Here is a 22,967-nt window from a genome sequence, read left to right on the forward strand (position 1 = left end):
GCGGCAACGACCACTGCTAGCACAACCGGCGCCGGAGCCCAGATTTAACTGACAGACTCTCGAATAATGCGTGACGAAGCCCGCGCGTTCTAACAAACTGAAGCGAGAAGAGGAATCAAACGAAAAAGGAAAACGTTGGATGCTGTTTTCGGGGTGCTGGACGCCGACTCAATACACGCACACGCACAAATCCATGGCCTCAACTGCTTGGCCCAGCGTCTGTCGCGATCCAGAGGTGCCTAGCAAGATTGCCGCGAGTTCTGTTCTACCGCAGCAGTGAGCTCGCGCGCATATGAGTGTTGGCGCATTTCACTGCAAGATGCTCCGCCCCCGCCTCCTCCCCCTCTTCGCACAGGGACTCGTTTTTTTTTTATCGCAGCCAAAGTTGTGCGTGCGTGTGCGGTGTGACTCGCTCTTCTTCCTTTACATTCCGATGCGCACCCTTTCTCTCCTGTATTCCTCTCTTTCCTCTCTTTCCTCACGCACGCGCACACACGCACGCACGCACGCACTCTCTTTCTCTGTTTGTATGGCATACGTGTGCCTGTGCGGTCTCCTCCTGTGACACAAGATCACGCATTTCCGTGGACGGCAACCGACGCAAAAACAACAACGCACGAAGCAGGAAACACACAAGGTAGTGGACTATCGAAGCGTCTCACGTGCTTCTTGCTCTCTTGGTTACCCCCACTCGCAAGGTGCCCTTCCCATACCGACACGCGTACACGATCTCGCCAGCGCATCGATTGAATCATGAACATTCTTTTACCGCTAACGATCTTGATTGTGAGCTGGAGCCTGGACAGCACAGATCCTGATGTCCAAAAGCGAATCTTTTTCATTTTCGCCTTAGTGCACACCGCAATCATGTGCATGGCTATCTACCTCTTCTTCGAAATTTGGCGCTGTGACGACCACACCCTCCTCCAGGTCAAGGACCCCTACTCCGACAAGGAGAGTATTCAGAAGCAGTGGGAGTACGACATCGGGAAGCTGCGTGACCTGATATTGACCAATATTGGCTTCTCTGCGGGGATCAGCACGTTCTTTGCCTTGCGCTACGGCATCTACTTCCCCCTGCTGTTGCAGAGCCTTAACAATCCCAAGGCGCTTTACCACTCGGAGCTGTTCCGCATCTACGCGAAGAGGGAAAAGGCGGAGGGCGAGCTGCAGCGTCCGTGGAAGGAGACGAACACTATACCCGAGTGGGCGAAGATGCTCTGGAATCAGAGCGAGAAGGACTCCGGAAAACTGCTCGCCAGCAGCGGGCTGGCTTTGCAGAGCCCGACTGGGGGCAGCAAGGCGCTGCGCAAGCGCAGGTAGGGCTGCCGCGGAGCTGGTGGTACTCCCGTGAGAGGAATGAAAGAGGGCCTCTGTCACTGGGATTCTGGTTAGTCCTGACAGAGCTCGCTTCCACTGCTACGCCCTCTTCTTCCTCTCGTTACCGCGGGCCTGTGCCTTCCTCCTCCCTCCGTCACAACACATCGAGCAAGGTAAAACAAAAACAAAACAAAAGCAAACAAACTTATCCCGACCAAGGACAGGTGAGACCACACATACACTGGCAACCTCTGTGCAAGCGGCCGATGGGATTCAGTTGGTGGTGACTTCAGAGAGAGAGGCGGCGACCGATGGGGCGCGCTCCTTGAGAGAGGCGAATTGCGTAGCCTAGTAACGCGGAGGGAAAGTGAGGTCGTGGTGCCTCTCTTCCTCGCGCCTGTGTGTGTGTATGCACACGTCATGGACTCGCATACAGACAGTTGCGGGCACACCAACTCATGCAGCGCAGAGAAGGGAGCCTGTAGAAGCTATGCAGACATGCGCCAGAAATGGCTTTGCTCCTTTTTTCTTCCATTCTGTACCGGCTGTACCGTGTGCTGCCTCGATATATCCTTGCACGGCACTCCCTTTCTGCCCTCCATTTCTCTCTGCACCGGATCGCTCTCCGGGTTGGTTACCGCAAAGGAAAAAAGGCACGACTACACGCGCAGCCACGCACGCACGCCATTGCCACCTCCCTCTCTACATGTATTGGGCTCGTCTGTCCACGACATACGAACATCTTGACAATGCCGTTGACCAGAAACAACTGCACATTTTGCCAGTACTTTCACGCTCAGCATGACGCCGTCCGATGCTCCTGCGCCGCGTGTTGGCGTCGGCGTCGCAGTGGCGACTCCGCCAGCGCCGCTGGAAGGATTGCGCCTCCGAATTCAGTGAGTGAGGCACGGATATCGAGCCACTTTGTGACCTCCAGCCCGGCTGACGGCTCTGTAGCGACAGCTTCTGTCGCAGATGCGGAGGTGCCACCGGTAGTTGCTGAAGGACCGTGCCCGCACAGCGCCGCTCCGTACCACCACTGCCGCGGCTGCGTCCTGCCTCCGTATTTTGAACGTCAGCAGGCTCACTGGGATGGCCACGCAGTCATGTGCGCACCGAGTGCCCGCCAGAGCGCAGGGCGCAGCCGCTCTGCAACGTCTCGATATCGCCGTGGGACGAGCCGTGTCAAGGCGCCGATGCCACCTCTCCCTCAGTACGCCGCGCATGAGGTGCCAATCATGGGACCGCTGGCATCTCTCTACATAAAGTCGTAGAATGTCGCACATTGCACAGCCCTCGAGCAGCCACTCACTCCTATGCGAGCATCGTCTTGACACATACACACAGGCGAGTGTGCAAGCGGCACCGTTTTAGGCATCTCTTCAGTGTGATTGCCCTTTTCCATCGGCTGTGTACTGCCCACCCCATCCCGCTTCGGCCCCGCCATCTCAGCTGCACCGCCAATCTTTCTCTTCTTTAGACTCGAAGTGCGCAATAGACCCGATTTGGCCGTGCCTCCTCTCTCTCTCTCGCGCGCGCGTTCCTGTTCCTGCGCAAGCGCATTTGCACCACCCTCCATGCAAACCCGCCCTTGTGCTCTACACAGCGAGGATTCTCTGCACTGCCTGTGCACTGTTGTACGCCGGCAGTGGCCACCGCCGCATGTTGTACTTGCTTTACTCGTCCCGCACGCGTCTCTTCCTTCTGGGGCTCGTTCTTATTGTTTTGCTCCCTGCCGGTGCTATCCCGCCCGCACGGGAACCCCCACACAACGCTCCTTTCCCACACATGCAGAGGTACACGCACGGCGTGTTTCCGTTTTCGTGCTGACGCCACACTTTTGCTCACCCCCTCTTTATCGAGCTCGCTCTGCCGTACTTCTCTCTCCCTGCCACCAACTCCATCGTCGTGCAGTAATCATTGACGAGGAAGAACAACAACGCCAAGCAACTCCCCCCTCCCCTCCTTAAGCCGAAGGACTGTTGAACCATCGCGGCAAGATAAACGGACCCACTTGCATTTGACCGAGCGCACCCACACACGCGCCAACCAGCCGACGGAGACGCGCACATCCCTCGGCCTTTCTCTCCGGCTTTGGCAACTTGCGTGCACTTGTTGTCTCGCATCATCGTCTTCTTGGATGTCTGCAAACACACCTCAGCACCACAAGGGCCATCAAGTCGCCGCCGGAGAGACTTTCTTCTACCGTCAGCATGTGCGTCCAGGCGTAGAGACGACCTTTCGCATTCGGCTTATTTCTGGCACCGCCAACCCAGACCTCACCGACAACGTGGCCAAGTGCCTGAACGTGGACAAGTGCCGCACGGAAATCAAACGGTTTGCTAACGGGGAGCTGAACATCAAGGTGGTCGACAATGTTCGCGGTGATGACTGCTTCATCATTCAGCCGACTGCCGGCGGCTTCGACACGGACGTCAATACGGCCATGATGGAGCTGCTGCTGCTGGTGCACACTCTGAAGCTGTCTTCGGCGAAACGAATTACGGCTATCGTGCCCTACTACGCGTATAGCCGCCAGGATCGCAAGAGTGAGCCGCGTGTGCCGATCTCTGCCTCAGCGGTGGCGCAGCTGCTGCAGTGCATGGGTGTTGACCGTGTCGTGACGATGGATCTGCACTGCGGTCAGATACAGGGCTTCTTCAGGAACATCCCGGTGGACAACCTGCTCATGTTCCCCGAGTTTGCCACATACCTGATGCGGCAGCCATGGTTTGACAAGAACCAAACCGTGGTAGTCTCGCCCGATGCCGGCGGCGTGGAGCGCGCCAACGTGCTGGCCGATCGCATCGGCGCTAGCCACATTGTTACCATCCTGAAGCGTCGCAAGGAGGCCGGAAAGGTGGACTCTATGCAGACGGTCGGTAACGTCCAGGGCTACACGTGCGTCATCGTCGACGATATGGTCGACACCGCGGGCACACTGTGCAAGGCGTGCGACCTACTGAAGGAGATGGGCGCGACGCGTGTCATTGCCTGCGCGAGCCACGGCATTTTGACCGATCCGGCGTGTGACCGCATTAACGCCTGCGAGGCACTGGAAGAGTTAGTGGTCTCCGACTCGATTGATCAGCGCCTGACAACGGCGAAGTGCGATAAGCTGACCGTACTGACGACTGCACCTCTGCTGGCGCAAGCCGTGCACAGCCTCCACACGGAAGCGTCGTTGTCCTCTCTTTTTGTGAAGCTGTAGCTCCCAGCTCCGCGACACTAGAAAGAGGCGCGCCCGTGCGTGCGCCACCGTCGCTTTCACGTTCATACACCCTAACATGAAAGCGTGCAGCAGTGGAAACACGAATAAAGCCGAACGCGCCCGCCCCTCCAAACAGAGAGAACGAAAGCGGCCCGAGAGGGCGAAGCGGAACTTCTTCATCCCTTTTCCGCCCGTCCCGCACCCGTTCCTTTTTTCCCGCCTCTCTCTCTCTCGTTTTTTTACCTTTTTGTTAACTTTCTGATCCTCGTATTTGTTCGCTTAATATCTTCGTGCGGATGTAGATGTGTGTGTGTGTGTGTGCGCAGGTGTGCATGGCGGGTTCTATGTGCTGTAGCCGGATGCGGGCGTCTGCGTGCCTGCAGGGGTGCGCGATGCCGTGGTGGTGGTGCGGGGGAAATCGGAGAGGCACTGCGTTTCCTTCTATACATTCACAATAACAAGGCGGAAAAAGATAAACGAGTAGAGCAAAGGGCTCGTCTCACATTCCACAAGGCACGCACCCATACTTGCCATGCCGCGGATGTCTGCGGCGTTTTCTCTGGGTCAGGCTTGTGTGTGTGGGCGTTTTACTGTGGAGATTCATCGAGCTCGTCCTTATGGCCGTAAACGCGTGACGTGCATATTTTGTGAGATGTAGCAGGAGCGCCTATTTTGCTCTTCGTCCTTGAGTGTCGGTGTGCGCGCGCGCCTGCGAGGGGTCTCTCTCTTTTTTTCGCGCTCCACTTTTTTCTCGTGTTTGCGTGTGTTTGTTTGATGTTTACGTTTTGATTGATTTCGGGTGTCCTCTGCACATCCGCACAATGCTGGCAAACGTAAAGAACGCAACCGACAACAAACAACAGCAACCGACGGACGGTATCCTTGACGGAAACGAAGAAAGAAATCAGGGACTCAACGTCGCGCTGGGAAGGACTATTGCGGCATCTGGTGCAGCCTCGCAGGGTGCGGCTAATGCGTATCGAGGCACTCCATGCCAAAGAAAGAGCTATCCTGTGTGCGTGGCGCGCAGGCAGATTGCACACTTGTGACATTCGAGGTGAAGTTGGCAGTTGCAACATGGGCATCGAAGCGCCTCTGCCGGGGCTCTGGGTCTCCGGGGTGATGGAGAAAGCCGGAACCCCACTGTACCACGTCGCGGTCGGATGAGCACACACCATCGCGGGTATGTATGCGCAATAGTCAGTGCTTCGCTTCTCCGTTGGCACTCTTTTCGACCGCTTGATGTCCTCCGCCGCTCACTCGAACCGCTCCTCTCTCTCTCTCTTACACCGGCACTTTTCCTTTGCCTGCGATCATGCACACACACACACACACACACACACACACACACATGCGCGCGCATTCTCACAAGCGTGAATAAGGTCCGAATCCGACACACGAAAAAAAGACGCGTCTTGGATCATCTCGTCCTTTGCTCTCTCTTCTTTTTTTTTGTTTGGTTCCTTCACCTTCGGGGCTACGAATTTCTTCTACTTAGAGAGAAAGCGCGCCTTGCCGACTGCGCGCGGAGTTACACGTGCGTCTGTATGTGTGCTTCCATTGGTGTTGCCGTCGCGTGTGCGTGCCGGTACGAAAGGCCGAGACGGAGTGTGCCTTGGTTAAGGTTTGCGCGACGGCCTGTGTGATTCTCGTGATCCACTCCCGTGGGCAAGGTGAAGCCGTAGCATTTTTTTACACGCAGAAACGCATGCGTCGCAGGCTCCAGCTCCATTTCTCAAGCCCTAAGAGTGATTAACACCGTGGCGTTCTGGTGGACTGAAGCGAAACGGCACACCTGCGCACCTCAATCGTCGTTTTCGAACAGCAGCTTCAGTTTTTGTGTTTCGTCTGTCATCATTTTGGTTTATCGCTGTACACTCGCGCCTCCCCTCTTTTGCGTGCCAGCGTTGCTCTTCTCCGGCGCCGACTTGGAGGGGGCGCTTGCCAGAGAGTCGAACTCCCGCAGAGAGTCACAGCAGTAGAAGCAAGGCGGACACTAGCGGCAACTGCACGTGGTCGCAGCAAAGACGATCACCCGGCAGGCGGAACACGTCGCACGAAGAAGGCGTGCCCTTGATTTACGTGTAGCTTTTTTTTCTGTTTGTTGCTGATTTCTGCTTCCATACTGCGCCTACTTTGTTGTTGTCGTTGTGGTGCCAGCCTCAAACAGGGCAGCCACGCCGCAGTGAGAGAGGAAGAGAGGGGCTGGGCTGTGGGGCGACAGGGAGACGCGGACAGCACTTCCTTGTCGTTCTTCATTCTCCTTTTCTGTCTGCCTTGGCCTGCCTCTGCGCGCGTGCAGACTTGTGTGATTTGTCGGTTTCTCGGACACCTCCACCGGCTTCCCCTTCTTCCCTTCCTTTTGTCTGCTCGCTTTCAAGCGGGCTCGTCCTTGCCGGCGGAACGACACGAACAACAAAGGACCGGCATAGAGAGCGAAGAAGCACCCTTCATTCTGCAGACGCTTTTTCTCTCCTTGTCAACCTCTCAAAGAATTGTTTTTTTTTTTCTACGGTTGTCTTTTTACGAGGTGTTAACGGTTAACCTCACGCGCTGCGCTGCCGCCGTGCACGCTCATTGTGTGCGGGTCTATTTCCTTCGTGTCTTGTCTTGCTTGCTTTACTCCAGTACGCTCGTGTGGTTTCCATCTGCATTCACGGTCGCACTCCCCCTCTTCCTGCTTTCCTCTTCGTCTTGCATGGAACGCAGCTGCTGGCACACGCGAATTCGCAACGCAGAGGTGTGGCGCTTGAGCGCGGAAATCTTCAGGCCCGTTTCCACTTGCGCTCGTGTCCTCGACGGTGGGGTGGCTGTGTATGTGTGTGTGGGTATGCATGAAAGCCTTTGCTGCGCCTTTTTTTTGGCGGAAAGCGAATCAAAAACCACCGATCAGGTGTACTCTCGCATTTCTGCATACAGTCAGGCTCTGTCGGAGCACAAATGTCGTCGGCTCGCGTATCCCCGCTCGACAGCAGCTCGGACTGCAGCACTGCGCATATTTTGATCTCCCGCTCGCGCAGCGACGAAGCCGGCGACATTAATTCAAACGCCTTCGGTGCCGCAAGGCAATCCATTGTGTCACTGCCGCCGACCGCAAACTCCGCCATGACGCTGCCTGCGTCGGAGGCCTTTGCTTCTGCGAGGAGTGAACTTACTGCCACTGATGGGTTACCTTCGGCACGCTACGTACCTACTCCAAGCACGGGTCGAGGGCGCGTTTCGGACATCCAGAATGGCACCTCACACAGCGTCAGGGTGCCTTCAACGCTGCCGACTCCACTGCTCATGACAAACATGCGCAGTCCAACCGCAGCTCAGGCGCCGTTGTGGGTCACGGATGAGCCGAAGGTGCGGCTGCCCAACGAGTTCACCAGCGCCTCACAAGCGAGCGCTGCAGGTCCCGTCGAAAGCTCGTTATTCGGCCTTCCAGCGGCGCAATCCGTCATGCCGCGGCAATCTGCATCGTTGCCGGTGGTGCCAACCTCACGCGGTGCCGGGAGCGAATGGCGGCGTGGGACGGTCTCCGTAAACGGGACGAGCGGCTCACACGTCCTCCCTCCACTGCCACCTCCCGTGAGGCCGCCTTCCATGTGTTCGGTAGTCGGCAGTAAAGCCGGCAGCGGTGCAGCTAGTCAGCGTCCTTCGACCTCCGCGCGCGGGTCAAAGGCCTCGGTGCTAGACGGATCCACTCTTGATGGTACAGATACTGCGGCCCAGCCACTAGCGAAACTGACGACCACACCTGACGGCGAGAACAGCTGGTGGGCCGCGGTACGCAAGCTTGTCTCTAATCATCGTGAGCAGGTGAGCACGTACCTGGAGAACCTCGTCAATCCTGGTGGCGTAGCTGCTGCCGCTGCAGAAGCGCGTGCTGCGAATGCGACGCGCACGCGCACGAGCGAGGACTGGCGGCCATTGCGCGTTCCCACGCGCAACTCCCTAATGAGTCGCTCTAACTCGATGTCTTCCGGCTCCGGCACCACGGGCGATCTGAATCGGCGTACCCCACGGGCACAAACATCGTTCTCGTCGACCTCCGTCGCAAGCCGACGCGCCGTCTTCGAGCCGTACAACAACACCTCGTCGATGCGTCCAGGCGATGCGGACCCATCCGACAGCGAGGGGTCTTTCGCGGTGCCGCTCGACCTGGTCGTTGTCGACCCGTCGACCGATCCCTTGTGGAACAACCGGAGCACCGCGCAGCCTATCATGAGCTTCATGAACCAGGACACCATGAACGACTCCTTCATGGACGCTGGCAACGTAAGTGGCTCGGATGTCGACGGCTACGACGGTGAGCCGAATATGTACGTGGTGGATCTCCTGTCGGCACTGCGTGGTTATCAGTCGAGCCCGACGGAGCCGTTTGGGCACCTTGTCGCCGCGGCGCTGGCGTCACGGTCGAAGGAGATGCCGGTACGCGGCTTCGAGATGGCCGCCGCGGAGCACAACCCGTACCTCGTGCGACTGATTCTTGACTCTGGTACGCTGGATGAGACCGATGTGGAGGCGCAGCGCAACGTGCAGGAGACCATGGATGAGCTCTTTTCCACCAAGGACGGGACGCTGAACCCGGCCATCTACGAGTACCTCACTTCCTTCTTTCGCATGCCTTTTGCACGACTCTCGCACACTCAGTACGCCATGCTCAAGCGAAGCGGCTTCGAGTACATCAAGCTCATGTACGACCACCAGCACGTCCTGCCCGACGAGCCCTTTCATTCCATTCTTATAAACCAGTCCAACGTGATGCGGATCCTCAATCTGATCTTCATGGTGGTGCAGCTGTGCACGATTATTTTCTCCAATGTGGGGATCGCACTGGTGCTGGCGAAGTGGGTGGAGCTGAACGGCGGCAGGCTCCAGAGCTACGCCCTCTACACACTGATTGTCTTTGGGGGAGGCTGGGCGCTGAATCTGATCTGCATCATCTGCACGGTGCGGAGCCGGCAGGACGAGGCGCAGTACGAGCCCAGGCGTGAAGACGAGAAGTACTTAATGGTGCCATCGCCGTATGTCGCGGTGGTGCCGGCGATGCCGCTTTTTGACATCTTCTGCCTCATCGCCTACGCCCGTGCGCTGAGGCAGAAGCGCATGATCCTGGGCCACAACATAGTTGCCTGCAGCCGCCTCTCCGGCATCATCCACGCCATAATATTTGCCTTTCCGCAGCTCATCACACAGGCGTACTTCAACAACATTGAGCTCAGCATCCAGCTGGAGTGGCGGCACCGCTGGCCTTATGTTGTGCTGCTCGTGGCCGCGGCCACGCAGTGGTGCGTGGCGCTGTTCGGATACGCCTGGCTTCTGTTCACGCATGACTCAATCGACGGACTTGGCTTTGCCTGCTTCAACCTAGACAGGGTGCCCCATATGCTGGAGCGCCACAGCGCCGTAGCTCACGCGCTGCACTATGTGATGGCGTCGGTGCTCGAGACAAACATTTTTCTCCTCGTCACCACCGCGATCAGGCTGTCAGGGACGACATGCCGGTACTACAACAGCACCATCATTGTTCTTTCCGGCATTACGGTCGCGTACATCCTCTCCGTGTACATCATCATCGTCTTGACAGAGGCGTCGACAGTTCGGATTAGCTTTACCTGCGTTCCACTTGCGATAATTCAGCTAGTGCTGATCATCTGCTCGGAGCGCGTCGGCGTCGAGGAGTGCGCCTCCTTGCGGTACCTCTACTTTCGAGAAACCTTCATATTTGGCTACCTTAGCTGGGGTGCCTACTTCTCGCTGTTTCTGGTGTGGCTGATCCTCATGATTCAGTGGTGCGTGCTGTACAAGACGGAGGTTAATCTTTTTCCGCGTCTTCTGTGGCCGTTAGCGAGGAAGGACACACGATTTGCAACGTCGAAGGTGGATTCGGGCGATGAGACCTTTCCTACGGACTCAGTGTCTTAGGATGAGGCCGAGCGGACGGCGGTGGAGGGCCGGCTTATGCACCCGCCTGTAGAGAGGGGTTGGGTGGGTGGGGGTGGGGGCGGCGCTGCTGTGCAGCAGATCTTGATTTGGCCATCCCGCACATCGGGCGATACAAGAAGGATGTGCAGCAACAATTCTCTCGTGTGTGCAGCTGCGGATTAGTGTATCCGCTGCCCATATCATCAGGTGTTGGAGGGGCGGTAGAGGTATCACGATGGGCGCATGGGCATGCGGGGCGTGTGCATTGCATCATTCGCCGGTGCCGTATCTCTCTTGCTTTTTGTGTCCGTAGTGCATCGCGTTGCTGCGCTGTGCTTCCTTTGGCTTGCGTGTCTCTCTCGCACACACATCACACTCACTTCATTGATGAGGCTGTGTGGTGGCAGCTCAGGCTTTGACAGAAAACCAACCGCAAGGACAAGGAAGAGAGAGTCGCCAAGAGGCCTGTCTGCGTGCGTGTGTGCGTGTAGGGGGAAGATGGGGAGGGGAGGTCCCAGGAGGCCGCCCTCAGGCGCAGCACGCGTTGTAGCTGTCCTGAGGATGCTTTTTTTTTCTTTGAGTTTCTACTGCATTGCTGTTCATGAAAGTATCATGTCGACTGCTGGACATCACCGCCCTCCTTCCTCTCTCTCCATCTCTATAACACTTGCCCACGGTACCACATCCTCCTTCTCCATACACACTCCTGCTTTTCGCTTTAATCACGCGCGTCGCGTGGAGTTGGGGGGGGGGTTCGGGAGGGTGCGTGTGCGTGTGTGTGTGCCTGAGTGATGCGTGAGAGCAATGCAAGAAAGCAAATGGCTGAAAAAAACGACCTGCCGCAGGTGCACCGGCGTAGCGCGCGTTTGATGGCGGTCACACACACACACACACACACACAAACGCATGTATGCATGCACAGAGTTCGTCTCCTCCTCTCTGTCTCTCCGTTTGTCCCCGCCACTGACTGCTTCTTCTTCGACTTCACTTTCATCTCGCCGACTGCTTAAGAGTGTGCGGCTACCACGTGCGCAGCTCTCCACTTGTCCAGTGATGGGAGATATCGCCTTCGACCGACACGAGCACATGCGCGCATAGAGCCGGAACACCTTGCCACACTACCGTTACTTGACCGCCGCTGCTACGCCATGCACTGTCGGCACACATTCGCGGCTCTTTGGCGTGTGACAGCAGGGACGAGGCCGGTGGACCTCAACGCTTCCACCAACAGAATTGCCTGCACTGCCAAGTACTTTCGACGAGGTCAACTCCCTGTCCTAGCCATGCAGCTCAGGTGCTTTCACCATACCTGTCCAAACTTGGCAGCTCACCCGGGCTTCGCAGACGCCACGACTTCCGCAAGCGCCAAGAGGCCCAAAAAGAAGAAGCGCACGCTCTCTCCAGAGGATGCTCTCATGCGCCGAGTGAACACACTCGTTGGTGAGCGCGACGCCGCCGCTGCCGTGCAGGCCGTCAAGGCGGCTCTTCAGGGCTCATGGGAGCCGCTAGCAGATGGTGCGGAGCCTGCCGGCAGTGGTTTATCTGAGACAGGCTCTTCAGGTTTGATGCCGACTTCCCGGCCAGTCTTCTCGACGAAGGCCTTTGCAGCCGCTCTATTTGCGTGCGAGGCAACCGGTGACGCCGCATCGGGCCTGTCTCTCGTCGCCGAGGCGCGCCGGTGCTCCTCAAGCGGCATCTCGACGGAATGGCTCCAGACGGAGCACGTGTTGTCCGTTATTTTGCGCCTCCAATGCGTGGCGGGCGACCGTGACGGGGCGACGCGTATGCTCGCCTACCTGGAGCAACACGGCCTCTTGCGCCTGCGCAGCGTCTCAGCCTTCTTGCAGTACTGCTGCAGTGGGCTCAAGGACCGTCGACTCGCCTTTGCCGTATATGAGGCGGCTCTAAAACACAAAATCGAGCTTACAGAACCAGACTACCTTGCGCTTGGCCGGCTGTGCGTGCAGGTTCGAGAACCCGTGGGCACACTCTTCTTCATGCTGCAGGAGATGCGCGAGCACGTCGCCGAGGTGAGCGAGGCAATGGTGCGCGATGTGCTGGAGCCGTGGGTGATGATGGCCAACGAAGACGCCGCTGTCGGTTTGAAACCTCGCGGGGTACCGATGTCGTTGCAGCTTCACAGGGTCGATGAGATGCACCACGTGCCGCAGCTGTTGGTTGCTTCGCCACCACCGTCGACCGGTGCTTCTGCGAGAGGCGCCGCCAGTCCCGGCGACAGTGCTGCGACTGCGCCACCTAGCGACACACAGCTGTGTGGTATCTGTCCAGCTTGTCAAGCGGAACTATCCGGGTATCCCTTTACAGCCGCCTGCCGCTCTCATCTTCTGCGCGAGTTGAAGGAGCTGATTATTCCGCAGGCCTGCCGCAGCCGCCGTGCGTTGCTCGGATTCGAGCACTGGAAGCGCTACATACACGCTCGCCTGGACGCAGGTGATCGCGTCGACATCTTCATTGACGGCGCCAACTTGGGCTACTACGGCCTGTCAAGCTGGTACGATCTGGCCAAAAAGCAGTTGATGCTGCACTGCGGCGTCCCAGAGAGTCGAATCACGGACAGCGATTTGGACTTCAACGCTCAGTGCAAGACATCTGGCCGCGGCGTCGATGTAGGCGTGAACTTTGAGCTGATCGACGCTGCTGTGAAGCTTGCCGTGGACACGTACAGAATGCGCAGCCCACTCGTCATGTTGCACGAGCGACACGTCGAGCCGAAATTCATGACTTTGCAGAGCACTGCCATTGTGCAGCGCTGGAAGGATCGAGGGTGGCTCTACTGCTCTCCTACAGGCTTGAACGACGATCTCTGCTGGCTGTACGGCGCACTCCTCTTGACTGATCCGACCGACACGACGCCTACCTCGGTCACGGCCGCCTCGGCCTCCCCGCATCGCACGTTTGTCTGCACTAACGACAAGATGCGCGACCACCACTTCCGTCTCTTGAGCCCACGAGCCTTCACGCGCTGGCGTGACCGACACCGCATCGCCTTCCGCTGCTCGCGCGTGGGGGATCGCATGGAGCTGCACTGGGAGCTGCCGGCTCCTTATGAGCGCTGCATTCAGCAACGCGACGCCCACTCCGCACCTTCACTGCGCAAATCAGAAAAGCAGCCGACGCCATCGCACTATGTGACCTCACACGCGGCAACTCATGCCGGCTCCCCACACGTGAGTGGCACGGGCGCTGTTACCTCATGGCACATACCCTTCGCCTCCGCGCCGCGAAGCGCAGCGGCCTCAGCTGAGCTCACTGCATCCCCCGATGACCAGAGCGTTCCGCACAGCTCCGGTGGTGAGCAGGCTGATGCGATGCCGAATGTGGAAGGCAAGAGCGTTGCTCAGTATCACTCAGCTTTCCTGAAGGGAGCGGGGAGGGCGCAGGGTGAGGCGACAGGGGAGGAGGTGGACGCCATGGCGATCGCACCCGCACAAGCGGGTCCGTGGGTCTGCATCACTGTTCACGAAGAAGCTGTTGGCTGAGGCGATGAAGACGACGTGATGAGGCAAGGACGCACTACCAGCGACACTGAGGACAGGAAGGGGGTGGGTGGGCGCATGCGGCGTAGGGCTAGGCTAGAGTTTTGGCTTGTCCTCTCTCACACACCGTCGTATCTTCTTTTCCTTTCGATCAGCCGAAGCGTATGTGAGCCTCCCTCCTCCACCCGCCCACAAGTACGCTCACCACAAAGTGAAACGCACATGTTGGTGATAGCAGACTGCACGGACGGTTGCTTGCCTGTCTGGAGCAGCGAGCAAGGCGGCGGTGGCGGGGGTTGTTGGGACAGAGGGCGTGGCAGAAGTACGCTCGTCGCCGAAGCCGCGCCGTAGCAGCGTTGCATCACAAATTGGTCAAACAAACTGGAAACAGAATATGGTGAATGAGCCGGCAAGGTGCATGCCGGGCCTTTTGAGCACTCTTTACAGCTTGCATGGATGGCGACATTATCCTCGGACGCCCAGAGAATGCGGCGACGGCGAGGTCGCTCCCGTTCGCCCCTCACTCCCCCACCCCCCGCACCCCTTCTCTCCCTCCGTCCATGCCGATGAGGGGATGGGATGGGGCGAGGTGGGAGGCCTGCTGAATGCCTTTTCATGTTAGTGAGAATATGTCTCTCTCTCTCTTGTTCACTCCCCCTCAATCACACGCACACGTGCACCTACACGAACAAATCTGCGCGCCATCACTTCCACGCGTCGCTTGCGCCCGTCTCACCGTCGCGCGCAACACAACTTCACCATGCTCTCTGCGCGACAAACACCAACCTCCTGAACCTGTCACTTCTTTTGCAGTCTTGAAAGGTATTTCCTCGAGAGGAGCAAGATGACCAAGGGTACCACGTCGATGGGTCAGCGCCACGGGCGCACGCACATCCTGTGCCGCCGCTGTGGCCGCAACTCCTACCACGTCCAGTGGGAGCGCTGTGCCGCCTGCGCTTACCCGCGCGCTAGCCGCCGTCGCTACAACTGGTCCGTGAAGGCCATCAAGCGTCGCCGCACCGGCACCGGCCGCTGCCGCTACCTGAAGGTGGTGAACCGCCGCATTGCCAACCACTTCAAGACCCCCAAGGCATAAGTGGCGACGCAGGCCCACGCGCCCCCCCTCGTTGTGAGAGCGGAAGTCGAAAGGAAGGCGAAAAATGAAAGAAAAAATGGGCGCGATGCCCTTTTCCTTCTAGTGGAGTGGCAAGGCGCAGCAGAGGAGAAGCAGAGAGACGATGCTCGCAGGTAAGCCCACACTCGGACACGGAGACGCACAGCACCGCGCCTCAGTGTCTCTCAGTCTAAAGACAGAGGAGGTAGTGAGGGCTGCCGAGTCGCATGTGGCACCACGGATGTGGTTGTGTACGCACGCATGTACGCATGTGTGTGTGTGCAAACCCGAATGCGTGCGAGAATGTCTGTCTCGCGTCGTCCTCTTCGCTCTTCCCACGCCTCTCTTTTCTTCACCTCCGAGGCGCCTTGCCGCTCGGTGCGACGTGCTGCACGTGGACCACTCGCAAGACAGCGCCGTTTCCGTGCTTCGTTTTTCTTCCTTCTTCCTTTCCGACCTTTTGAGTGCTTTTATGTTCTAATTTTAACACGAACACAAACGAACACACACACACACACACAACAGAAGGCACGGACGCGGCAGCTGAAGCAAGTGTAGGGAGAGGGGGAGCCGGTATTGGTCGCGTGCCCTCTCCCTTTCAGTTGCTCTCTGCCGCATACGCACCCACGGCCACGCCTGCGCACCTTTTAGGGACATGAGCACCCTCGGCAGCGCGCGTGCAGAAAGTTGCCTCGCAACGCTGTGGTGCATGGGTCGGTGGGTAGGTTGGGACGCTGAAAGCTTCGCATCAGTGGGCGCCACGGGCGCTCTACCCTCCTTGGCCTACCCTCCCGTCTTGCCTCTACTGGAAGTTAAGGTAGCTTACAGAGCGAGTAGCGCGTTGCTTCCGTGAGTGCTGTGCGGTGGCCATCCTGCGGATCCTGCACCACAGTGGTGCCCGCGAGGCTGTGCGCAAGCTCCGTTGGCTCCACTACATGCTTGCTTTATGAGATACATCGCTGTGCGGCTCTCTCGTTCTATCACCATTTCGTCTCTTTTCTTCCAATGGCGGACTCCTCCTCGCCCTGCACCCCCGCCCTCATGCACGCGTGCTCGAACCGAAGGCGACGCTTCGCACAATACAAAGGTGGAGCAGGGGTGTGGTGAGGCACCAAACACCTTATCGCGTGTAGGGGAGATACCGTCATCGCCTTCGTGCTTGTCTGCTTGTGCGTGTGCGCGTGTCTGTGTCCTGGCGTCTACGTCGCGAGTCCTTTTGCCTTCTACGGCCCGCACTCCACCTACGCCCAAGCGAAGCGCGGCCTGCCCCTCCATGTATCCAGAAGAGGCGAAAGACTGTAGCACACGCAATCGGGGAGAGGGAGAAACTGCGTGCGACTCAGCAAGACAAGCGCAACGCGTAAGAGAGGAACACAAGACAAACACACATACACACACAGGCACCTCGTGTGAGACAACGCCGCCTTCTCGTTGGGGAGTTTTTTTTTCTTGTGCTGCCGCTACGCCGCGCCCAAGTGCGCGGAGGGAAGCGGCGGAACCCTTTCGAGATTCCCAACAACCGCCGCCTCGTGAGCAGGTGAGGCGCCATGAGGAGCGCGGGGAGGCCCTCCGTCGATGCTGCACAGCCGCAGGAGGCAGGCAGCACAACGCGCTCCACGACAACAAAGCCTCCGCTGGCACCTGCTGCGAACCCGCCGCCCCTGCCAGCCACTAATGCCCCTTTCTCGCTGGACGGCTTCATGGGCAACTTCAGCGGCGCACTGGCCACCACGACCGGAGATCCATCCGAGGAGCCGCAGCACGGAAGCACGAGCTACCAAAGAGACCCCTCGATGTACGCCCCATTCGCGGCCCAGGAAGGCAACGGTGGCATGCTCGACTTTTTCTTCTCTGCCGCTGCCTCCGAAACCCCGTGCGCCAGCAGTGCCGGCAGTAACAGCAACAACACGGGCATCGGCCACGGTGGCGGCGAAGCTGCCAACGGTTTCAACGCCGCGCCAGCAGGACCCCTGGTGGACAACAACAGCGATGACGACAAAGTTGGCCGACTGAACTTCGACTTCGCCTCCTTTTTTTTCCAAGGTGGGCAGAGCGGCGCCTACGACGACAGCGGACTTGATGCAGCTGGACGTGGCGACGACGGGGGCGGCGCCGACGCAAGAGGCTCGGAGCACTACACTCAGCGCGGCAGCGCTGACGTGGCGGACAGCACCGGCAAGGGCGTCCTGCCAGCACTGGGCTTCTTTTTTCCAGAGTATCAAGTAGCCCCGGCAGCGACCGGCGGCTCTTTCATTCCGCCCTCAACCTCATGGTGCGTCGAGTCGGCTGCTGGCGCTGGCAACAGATATTCACCGCCGCAGGTGCAACCGCAGAATCCAGAAGCAGTCAGAGAAGCTGCGGCCAGGTTCAAAGTGGACGAAGCGGCTCACACCGTTGCGCAACCCGGTGCGGCGCTGACGGTCCTGAAGCCTGATCCGACGCACATTGCCCCCGCCGATCAAGCGCCCCTGAAGAGACTGCCGTGTGAGCACGCCTCCTCGTCTGCGATAGATCATGAGTGCTCATTGGCCGCAGCGCTTGCTGCAGCACCATCTTCGTTGGGCCTGCTCTTGGACGAGGAGTCTCAGCGCACGACGGTGCCGCTCTCGAGCACCAGCGACGCTGAAGAGGCGAAATGTGACGAAACATCACCGAGGCTCGTTTCGGACAACTCTTGCCCCAATCCGGAGGCGTGTGATAGCAGCGTTGCACAAGGCGTGGCCGAGGAGGACGCAATGCCCGTCCCGACCCACAGTGGACAACCCCCACCGCGTGCACCTGTAGGCTCGCTGCCGCGCTCCTCGCATCCACCAGGTGCCGCTCTGGCAGGTGCAGTGGCTACTCCGACACCGCCATCACCTAGACAGCCACCAGCACCCCTGACACCGTCGACATCTACGCCGTATCGCCCAGAGGCCCCCATGCTGATGGGGCCAGCTGGCCGCGACGCTACTAGCGTGGCTCTGAGCAAAGCTATCGCAGAGGCTGAGGAAATGTGGGCACACGGGCTTGACATGGAATCGATTACCTGCCCTGAGGGTCCGAATGAGGAGATGGGCATGTCGTCTTTCGGTTCCACGCCATCCTCTTCCTCCGACGCGGTCTTCTTTGCAGAGGTGGCGCAGCTGCAACAGCAGACAGCACGACTAACGGAGGAGTCTGCCCGATCCGCCACCTCTCTTCAAGCTCTAACGAGCGACCTGCTCCGCATTGTCGGCCCCCACGCGGCGCTTTCGAGACTCGCGGGAGAGCAGTACGCCGGGACGCCGCTGGTTCATCTGCCGTGGGCCCTGATTGCAGTGCTGGAGGGATTACTGAATAACGACGCAGCTGAAGAGAAGGCGGAAGGTCAACTGGTGGCACCTCGCCCCTCTAGCGATGGTGCGGAGATTGGCAGCAGCGGTGGCCATGACGTCTGACACGCAGTACCGCCAAGAGAGGGATCTCCCCCCGATATTCGAACCGAGAGGCCTGATATCTTGCTGCCCACATCTCTCAAGGCCTTTGCCACTTACTCTTCCTCTTGCCTCACGAATTCGTCTCGCGTATGCCGACGTATGTGACGGCGTTGGCCGCGTCGGTGCTGAGTTGCACGTGACGGCTGCCAACGACAAGCCTCCCGTTTCCCCTCTCGCTCTGAAAAACCTCGGCTTCTCGCACGCGCGCGTTCTCAAGGACGAGGCTGCACGCCGGCAGGGGCGCGGTGGCGTGCTAACTCCCTGGAAGAACGGCCGAAGCAACCGAAAAAGACGTGCACGTCAGCCCTCGTGCGAACTGCTGCTTCAGCCCATGTATACGCACTGCCACCGAAACCCAAACGCACATGCGAACAAGTCTACACACACACACACACACGGATACAATCGGGTCGCGTTCTCCACTCGGCCATCTCTCAGTTGCTTGCATTGATGGCATCAGCTGTCGCGCACATGCGTATCTTCTCATAGAGCCGTAGGGCTCCATTTCCCGACTGCTCCGCTGCGGTTCTTTGTCGCGTCGGCGGTTGTCCGTGTACACGCGTCCTTGTACGCGATGCCATGTGCTTGGCACGTGGATCGTTTGGAAAGCGCCGTGTTCTGCTCCTGCCTGCTCTTGTCTCTGCTCACCTTTGTTTTTGCTGAAGTGCTGGTAATCGTTGAAGAGGAAGAAGATGTGATGCTCTCACGAGGCTCCGTGCGGATGGTTCGCTGCCTCGCATGCGTGACGTGTGCGGCAGTGCCTGGGCGCGTCTGTTTCGTTCTTTCGACCCTGGCAGCGCGGCATGCGGGAATGCACGGAGGAGGGTGCCCTCCGATACGCATCGACACGCGAGTGTGACTCTCCGGTCTCCCAAGTCTGTGTCTTCTCGCATGTTTTGCTCCGCCGCTTACAGTGTGCTGGTGTGTGCGCAAGTGCTCTCCTCGCTCGACGCACGCACCACCATGTGCTCACTGGCACCGCCATCGTCTTTTCTGCGCCCTTCCTCTCTCTCTAACACGCACTTGCTGTTTACGCCAACATTCAAGCATGGAAAAAGGAAACCCGTGAGAGACGCAAGGTGCAATACGACTGACGGGTGGGCTAGGGGGCTCATGCAGACTCAGCTCGGGAGAGGACATGCGGCGCTGCTGTGGCTGCACCGCGCGGTCGCCGCCCTGGTGTCGACGGCGCCGATCTGGCGCCACCCGGTGACCGCTGCCGAAGGACCGAGTTATAGCGCCAATATGATTGCACCGCGCTTGCGTTTCGCAGGAAACCGGCGCGCCACCATCTTCACTTCTTCATGCTGCTGCCTTGGTCCTGCGCGATGCATGGCGACAATGCCGGTGAGTACGTGCGCGGTATCGTGTGAGTCGCAGCTTTGCCTGCTGTGCGACACCCCCTACACCTCCTGGACGGAGCACTCCCGCGAGCATGCTCACGTGGCGCGCTCGGTGGTGTGTCGTTTCTTCGTGATGCCAGAGCGAAGCGAGAGCATCATGCAGCACCTAGAGCGGCACATCGCTCTGGACCTCAAGGAGGTGGATGCCCTCACAGACCGCAAGGTAGGGCGGCGCCGCGAGCGTCTCCTCGCGGGCCTTGTGCACCTTGTCGAGAAGGGTGTGCTGCGGGATAGCATACCCACGCTGCCGTGCTCAACGCCGGCACGCGTGGGGACTGACAAGGGAAGAGGCACTGGCATTAGCGGCGCGACGCTTGAGGTCAACTCCGACCTCTTTCTCAACCGCGTCCTCGTCGGGGAGGCGTTCCTGCGCCGTGAGGTGCTTGACCGCTGCGCGCGGCTGATGCCGTCCCTCACAGCGATGGAGCTGAACAGCGTAGTGACGTACTTGACGTCGACGCGTCAAGTAGCTCGCATCTTTGATGAGCTGTCGCTGATAGAGCTTCTCGTGGCGCGTGCGGAGTCGGAAAAAACTCCCGCGAACGTGAGCACCGCCACCGCTGCTGTAGCTGCCGCCGAAAGAGCGGCAGAGTCAGCGAGCGTAGAGCAGCTGAGCGAGACAACTGCGGCACCTTTCCCAGACAGCGACGCGAGCACAGAGTCACCACCTGCGCAGCAGCCCTGCTCTTCCACGCCGGCCGCCACTCCTCCCTCTCTCCCACGCTGGAGCCTGTCCCGCGAGGACAAGGTGTACATCATGTGCGCCTGTCTCGGCGAGCTGCACCGCTTTCACGAGCAGGAGCGACCGCGCTCCGTCATCTCCAAGGCAGCAGCAGATGCCATTGTGCTGAACGTGCTTGCCGGCCACGGACGCGAGAACTTGGTGTCGGAGCTGGTGCATGAAACACTGCAGCGCATCGTGGACGAGGGGACGGTGGTCTGGCGGCAGCATCAGGAGGACGTGAAGCGGCGCGGCCGTTCGTCTGAGGCAAACTTGACAGGGACGGCTCGAATCAGCGCGTGGCGGGCACCTCGCACGGACAGTACCGTATCCGAGGACTTGTGCTACGTGCGCACCGCACCGCTGCCGTCAAAGCCTTCACCGAGGCCGGCGTCTCAGTTTACACTGGATAGCGCCGCAGCGGAGCAGCTAGTGTCTTCCTACTTGCCCTTCAATGATGTCGATCAACTTAGCGGCACCGAGGCTGACGCCGTGAAAGCGACAGCAGAAGCGCCGTCGGGGCCGAGTCCGGGCGGCACCTACACCACCTCTCCAGAGTTCATTTCAGTACTCCACACTTCGGAGAAGGACTGGGGGCCGCTCACGGCGGAGCTGAGGAAGCGTGCCGAGGATTGGAATCGGCTACCCTTTGCGCCTAGCACACCCGAGCTAAAAGCGTCGAAGATGCTGCGCTAAGCACACTGCATCGCACGGTTATGTGCGCGCGTTGATGTGCGGAGGCTTGTATTTGCCAGTTTCCACGTCCTGTTGTCCTCGAGGCTCACGTAGATGTGTTCAGCAGCTGCCGCAGCGATCTTAGGAGCTTTCAGCGCTGGTGCTCACGACGGTGCTGCTTGCCGACATGGCGGTGCAGGAGGGGCTGGGCAGCCACCAATGAAGGTGCTTTTGAGTGCACATGAGTGTACGGGTGCTCTACTTTTTGTCGTGCCTATGCGCGTGTGTGGGTGTATTTCAGTGTTTGCCTTTTTCAGTGGCGCACAGCCTTGATTCGCGTTCGCGAAAGCAGAATACAAGAGGGAGGTGCCGCACATAAGCATTCGTATATGGATAAGAGGCAGTAGGCTGCGGCCGCCGTGCTCTCCACACTCAGAAACTCCGTGGTTGCCCCGTTGCTGCAGACTGTCTCTGGCAGTGTGGCCAACAGGCAGCATACACGCAGAAAGGCATTCGCTTCGGAGAAGACCCAAGCACAGAAGAGTGTGCACAGCCATCCACATTAGATCGCGATCTCAGATGCTCAACAACCGCCGTGACGGTTGCCGTGCCTTTTTTTGTTCGCTAGTGCGGCATCCTGACACGCACCGCACGCAGGCAATGCGCAGCCCCTGAACTGCACTGACGCCGTCCTCGGCCCCTCTTCCCCACTTTTGCACACCGCCGCCCGCTTTTATTTGATCTATGCACTTCTCTTTTCAACTGCGCCGCTTGTGTCCGCGGTGCTGCGCAATCCACAAGAAGGGAGAGAGACAGGTCTTAACCGCCCTACTACAAACGCGACTTCACTCACACAACCACAACGAACCTGTAGCCTTAGCCGCGGGCGCCTACCCCCTCACATCCGCACCATCCCTTCCTTCACCACACGGACTCCACTTGTTGCAGTGATCGTCAACACAAGCGCACGGCCTCATCTTTCTCTGCACCTCTCCTCCCTCCCTCTCCCTTTCTCTGCCCTTACCTTCAGTTGTTTCTTTTCCTCACCCTCTGGTTCGGTTCCTCGCGCTGCGCTCCCCCTGGCGAGGGCATCTCCGAAGCCTTTGGTGGTTAACGTTTCTCTGGCCCTCCCCTCCCCACGTCTGTCTTGCTTTTTTTTCCCGTTTCTCCGCTGCGGTTCTTGTGAGCTCGCCGTGACTTCACCGGCGCGTGCTCTCTCTGTGTGGGCCAGCGCGTTTGCCTTTGTTTGTGTCTCGGCACGTGCACGGCTCGCCGCCGCCGCCCCGTTTTTCCTTTGCTGCGCGTCCTTTGATTCTCAACCCCCCCCCTCCCCACCCAGTGTCCCCTTCTTTTACATTATTTGTGCAGAGGAGGAGCAGACCGAGCTGCCAGTACGCTTGCCACTTTCTATTCCCGTCTTTGCCTGGTTGCGGTCGTGATTGTTTCTGTCGTATGGTTCTCATTTTTCTCTTGCCGCTTTCCTAAGTTGCTCGCCTCGTGTGCTCGGTTCCCCTGCTGTCTCCACCGCCACCCCTCTCTTGCGATCTTTCTCGCACTTTTCGATTTTGAAGATTCTGTTTTGCGCTTCCGCGGGCTCATACGTGCTTGGCACTTGCGCCACCCTTTCCCTCTCTCTCACACACACGCTGTTGCTG

At 58.9% G+C, this 22,967-nt stretch overlaps 7 protein-coding genes across 7 annotated transcripts; all 7 read left to right on the forward strand.

Annotated features, from left to right (window-relative positions):
- Positions 1-753: 753 nt before the first annotated feature.
- LINJ_33_2030 (conserved hypothetical protein) lies at positions 754-1,323 on the forward strand (the record flags this gene model as incomplete). The annotated part of the gene is made up of 1 exon (XM_001468236.1): positions 754-1,323. One exon carries the CDS (start codon positions 754-756, stop codon positions 1,321-1,323), a length of 570 nt encoding a protein of 189 aa, XP_001468273.1.
- Positions 1,324-3,460: 2,137 nt separating this feature from the next.
- Positions 3,461-4,531, forward strand: LINJ_33_2040 (putative phosphoribosyl transferase; the record flags this gene model as incomplete). The annotated part of the gene is made up of 1 exon (XM_001468237.1): positions 3,461-4,531. The coding sequence occupies one exon, from the start codon at positions 3,461-3,463 to the stop codon at positions 4,529-4,531; it is 1,071 nt and encodes a 356-aa protein (XP_001468274.1).
- Positions 4,532-8,491: 3,960 nt separating this feature from the next.
- LINJ_33_2050 (conserved hypothetical protein) lies at positions 8,492-10,444 on the forward strand (the record flags this gene model as incomplete). Its single annotated transcript, XM_001468238.1, has 1 exon — positions 8,492-10,444. One exon carries the CDS (start codon positions 8,492-8,494, stop codon positions 10,442-10,444), a length of 1,953 nt encoding a protein of 650 aa, XP_001468275.1.
- Positions 10,445-11,859: 1,415 nt separating this feature from the next.
- LINJ_33_2060 (conserved hypothetical protein) lies at positions 11,860-13,944 on the forward strand (the record flags this gene model as incomplete). Its single annotated transcript, XM_001468239.1, has 1 exon — positions 11,860-13,944. The coding sequence occupies one exon, from the start codon at positions 11,860-11,862 to the stop codon at positions 13,942-13,944; it is 2,085 nt and encodes a 694-aa protein (XP_001468276.1).
- Positions 13,945-14,785: 841 nt separating this feature from the next.
- On the forward strand, positions 14,786-15,037 carry LINJ_33_2070 (60S ribosomal protein L37; the record flags this gene model as incomplete). Its single annotated transcript, XM_003392691.1, has 1 exon — positions 14,786-15,037. One exon carries the CDS (start codon positions 14,786-14,788, stop codon positions 15,035-15,037), a length of 252 nt encoding a protein of 83 aa, XP_003392739.1.
- A 1,811-nt stretch (positions 15,038-16,848) lies between these two features.
- Positions 16,849-18,474, forward strand: LINJ_33_2080 (conserved hypothetical protein; the record flags this gene model as incomplete). The annotated part of the gene is made up of 1 exon (XM_001468240.1): positions 16,849-18,474. The coding sequence occupies one exon, from the start codon at positions 16,849-16,851 to the stop codon at positions 18,472-18,474; it is 1,626 nt and encodes a 541-aa protein (XP_001468277.1).
- A 1,371-nt stretch (positions 18,475-19,845) lies between these two features.
- LINJ_33_2090 (RNA editing complex protein MP46) lies at positions 19,846-21,333 on the forward strand (the record flags this gene model as incomplete). The annotated part of the gene is made up of 1 exon (XM_001468241.1): positions 19,846-21,333. The coding sequence occupies one exon, from the start codon at positions 19,846-19,848 to the stop codon at positions 21,331-21,333; it is 1,488 nt and encodes a 495-aa protein (XP_001468278.1).
- Between the last annotated feature and the right edge of the window lie 1,634 nt (positions 21,334-22,967).

The sequence above is a fragment of the Leishmania infantum genome, chromosome 33 (genome assembly GCF_000002875.2).
Source record: "Leishmania infantum JPCM5 genome chromosome 33".
Classification (NCBI taxonomy): Eukaryota; Euglenozoa; class Kinetoplastea; order Trypanosomatida; family Trypanosomatidae; genus Leishmania; species Leishmania infantum.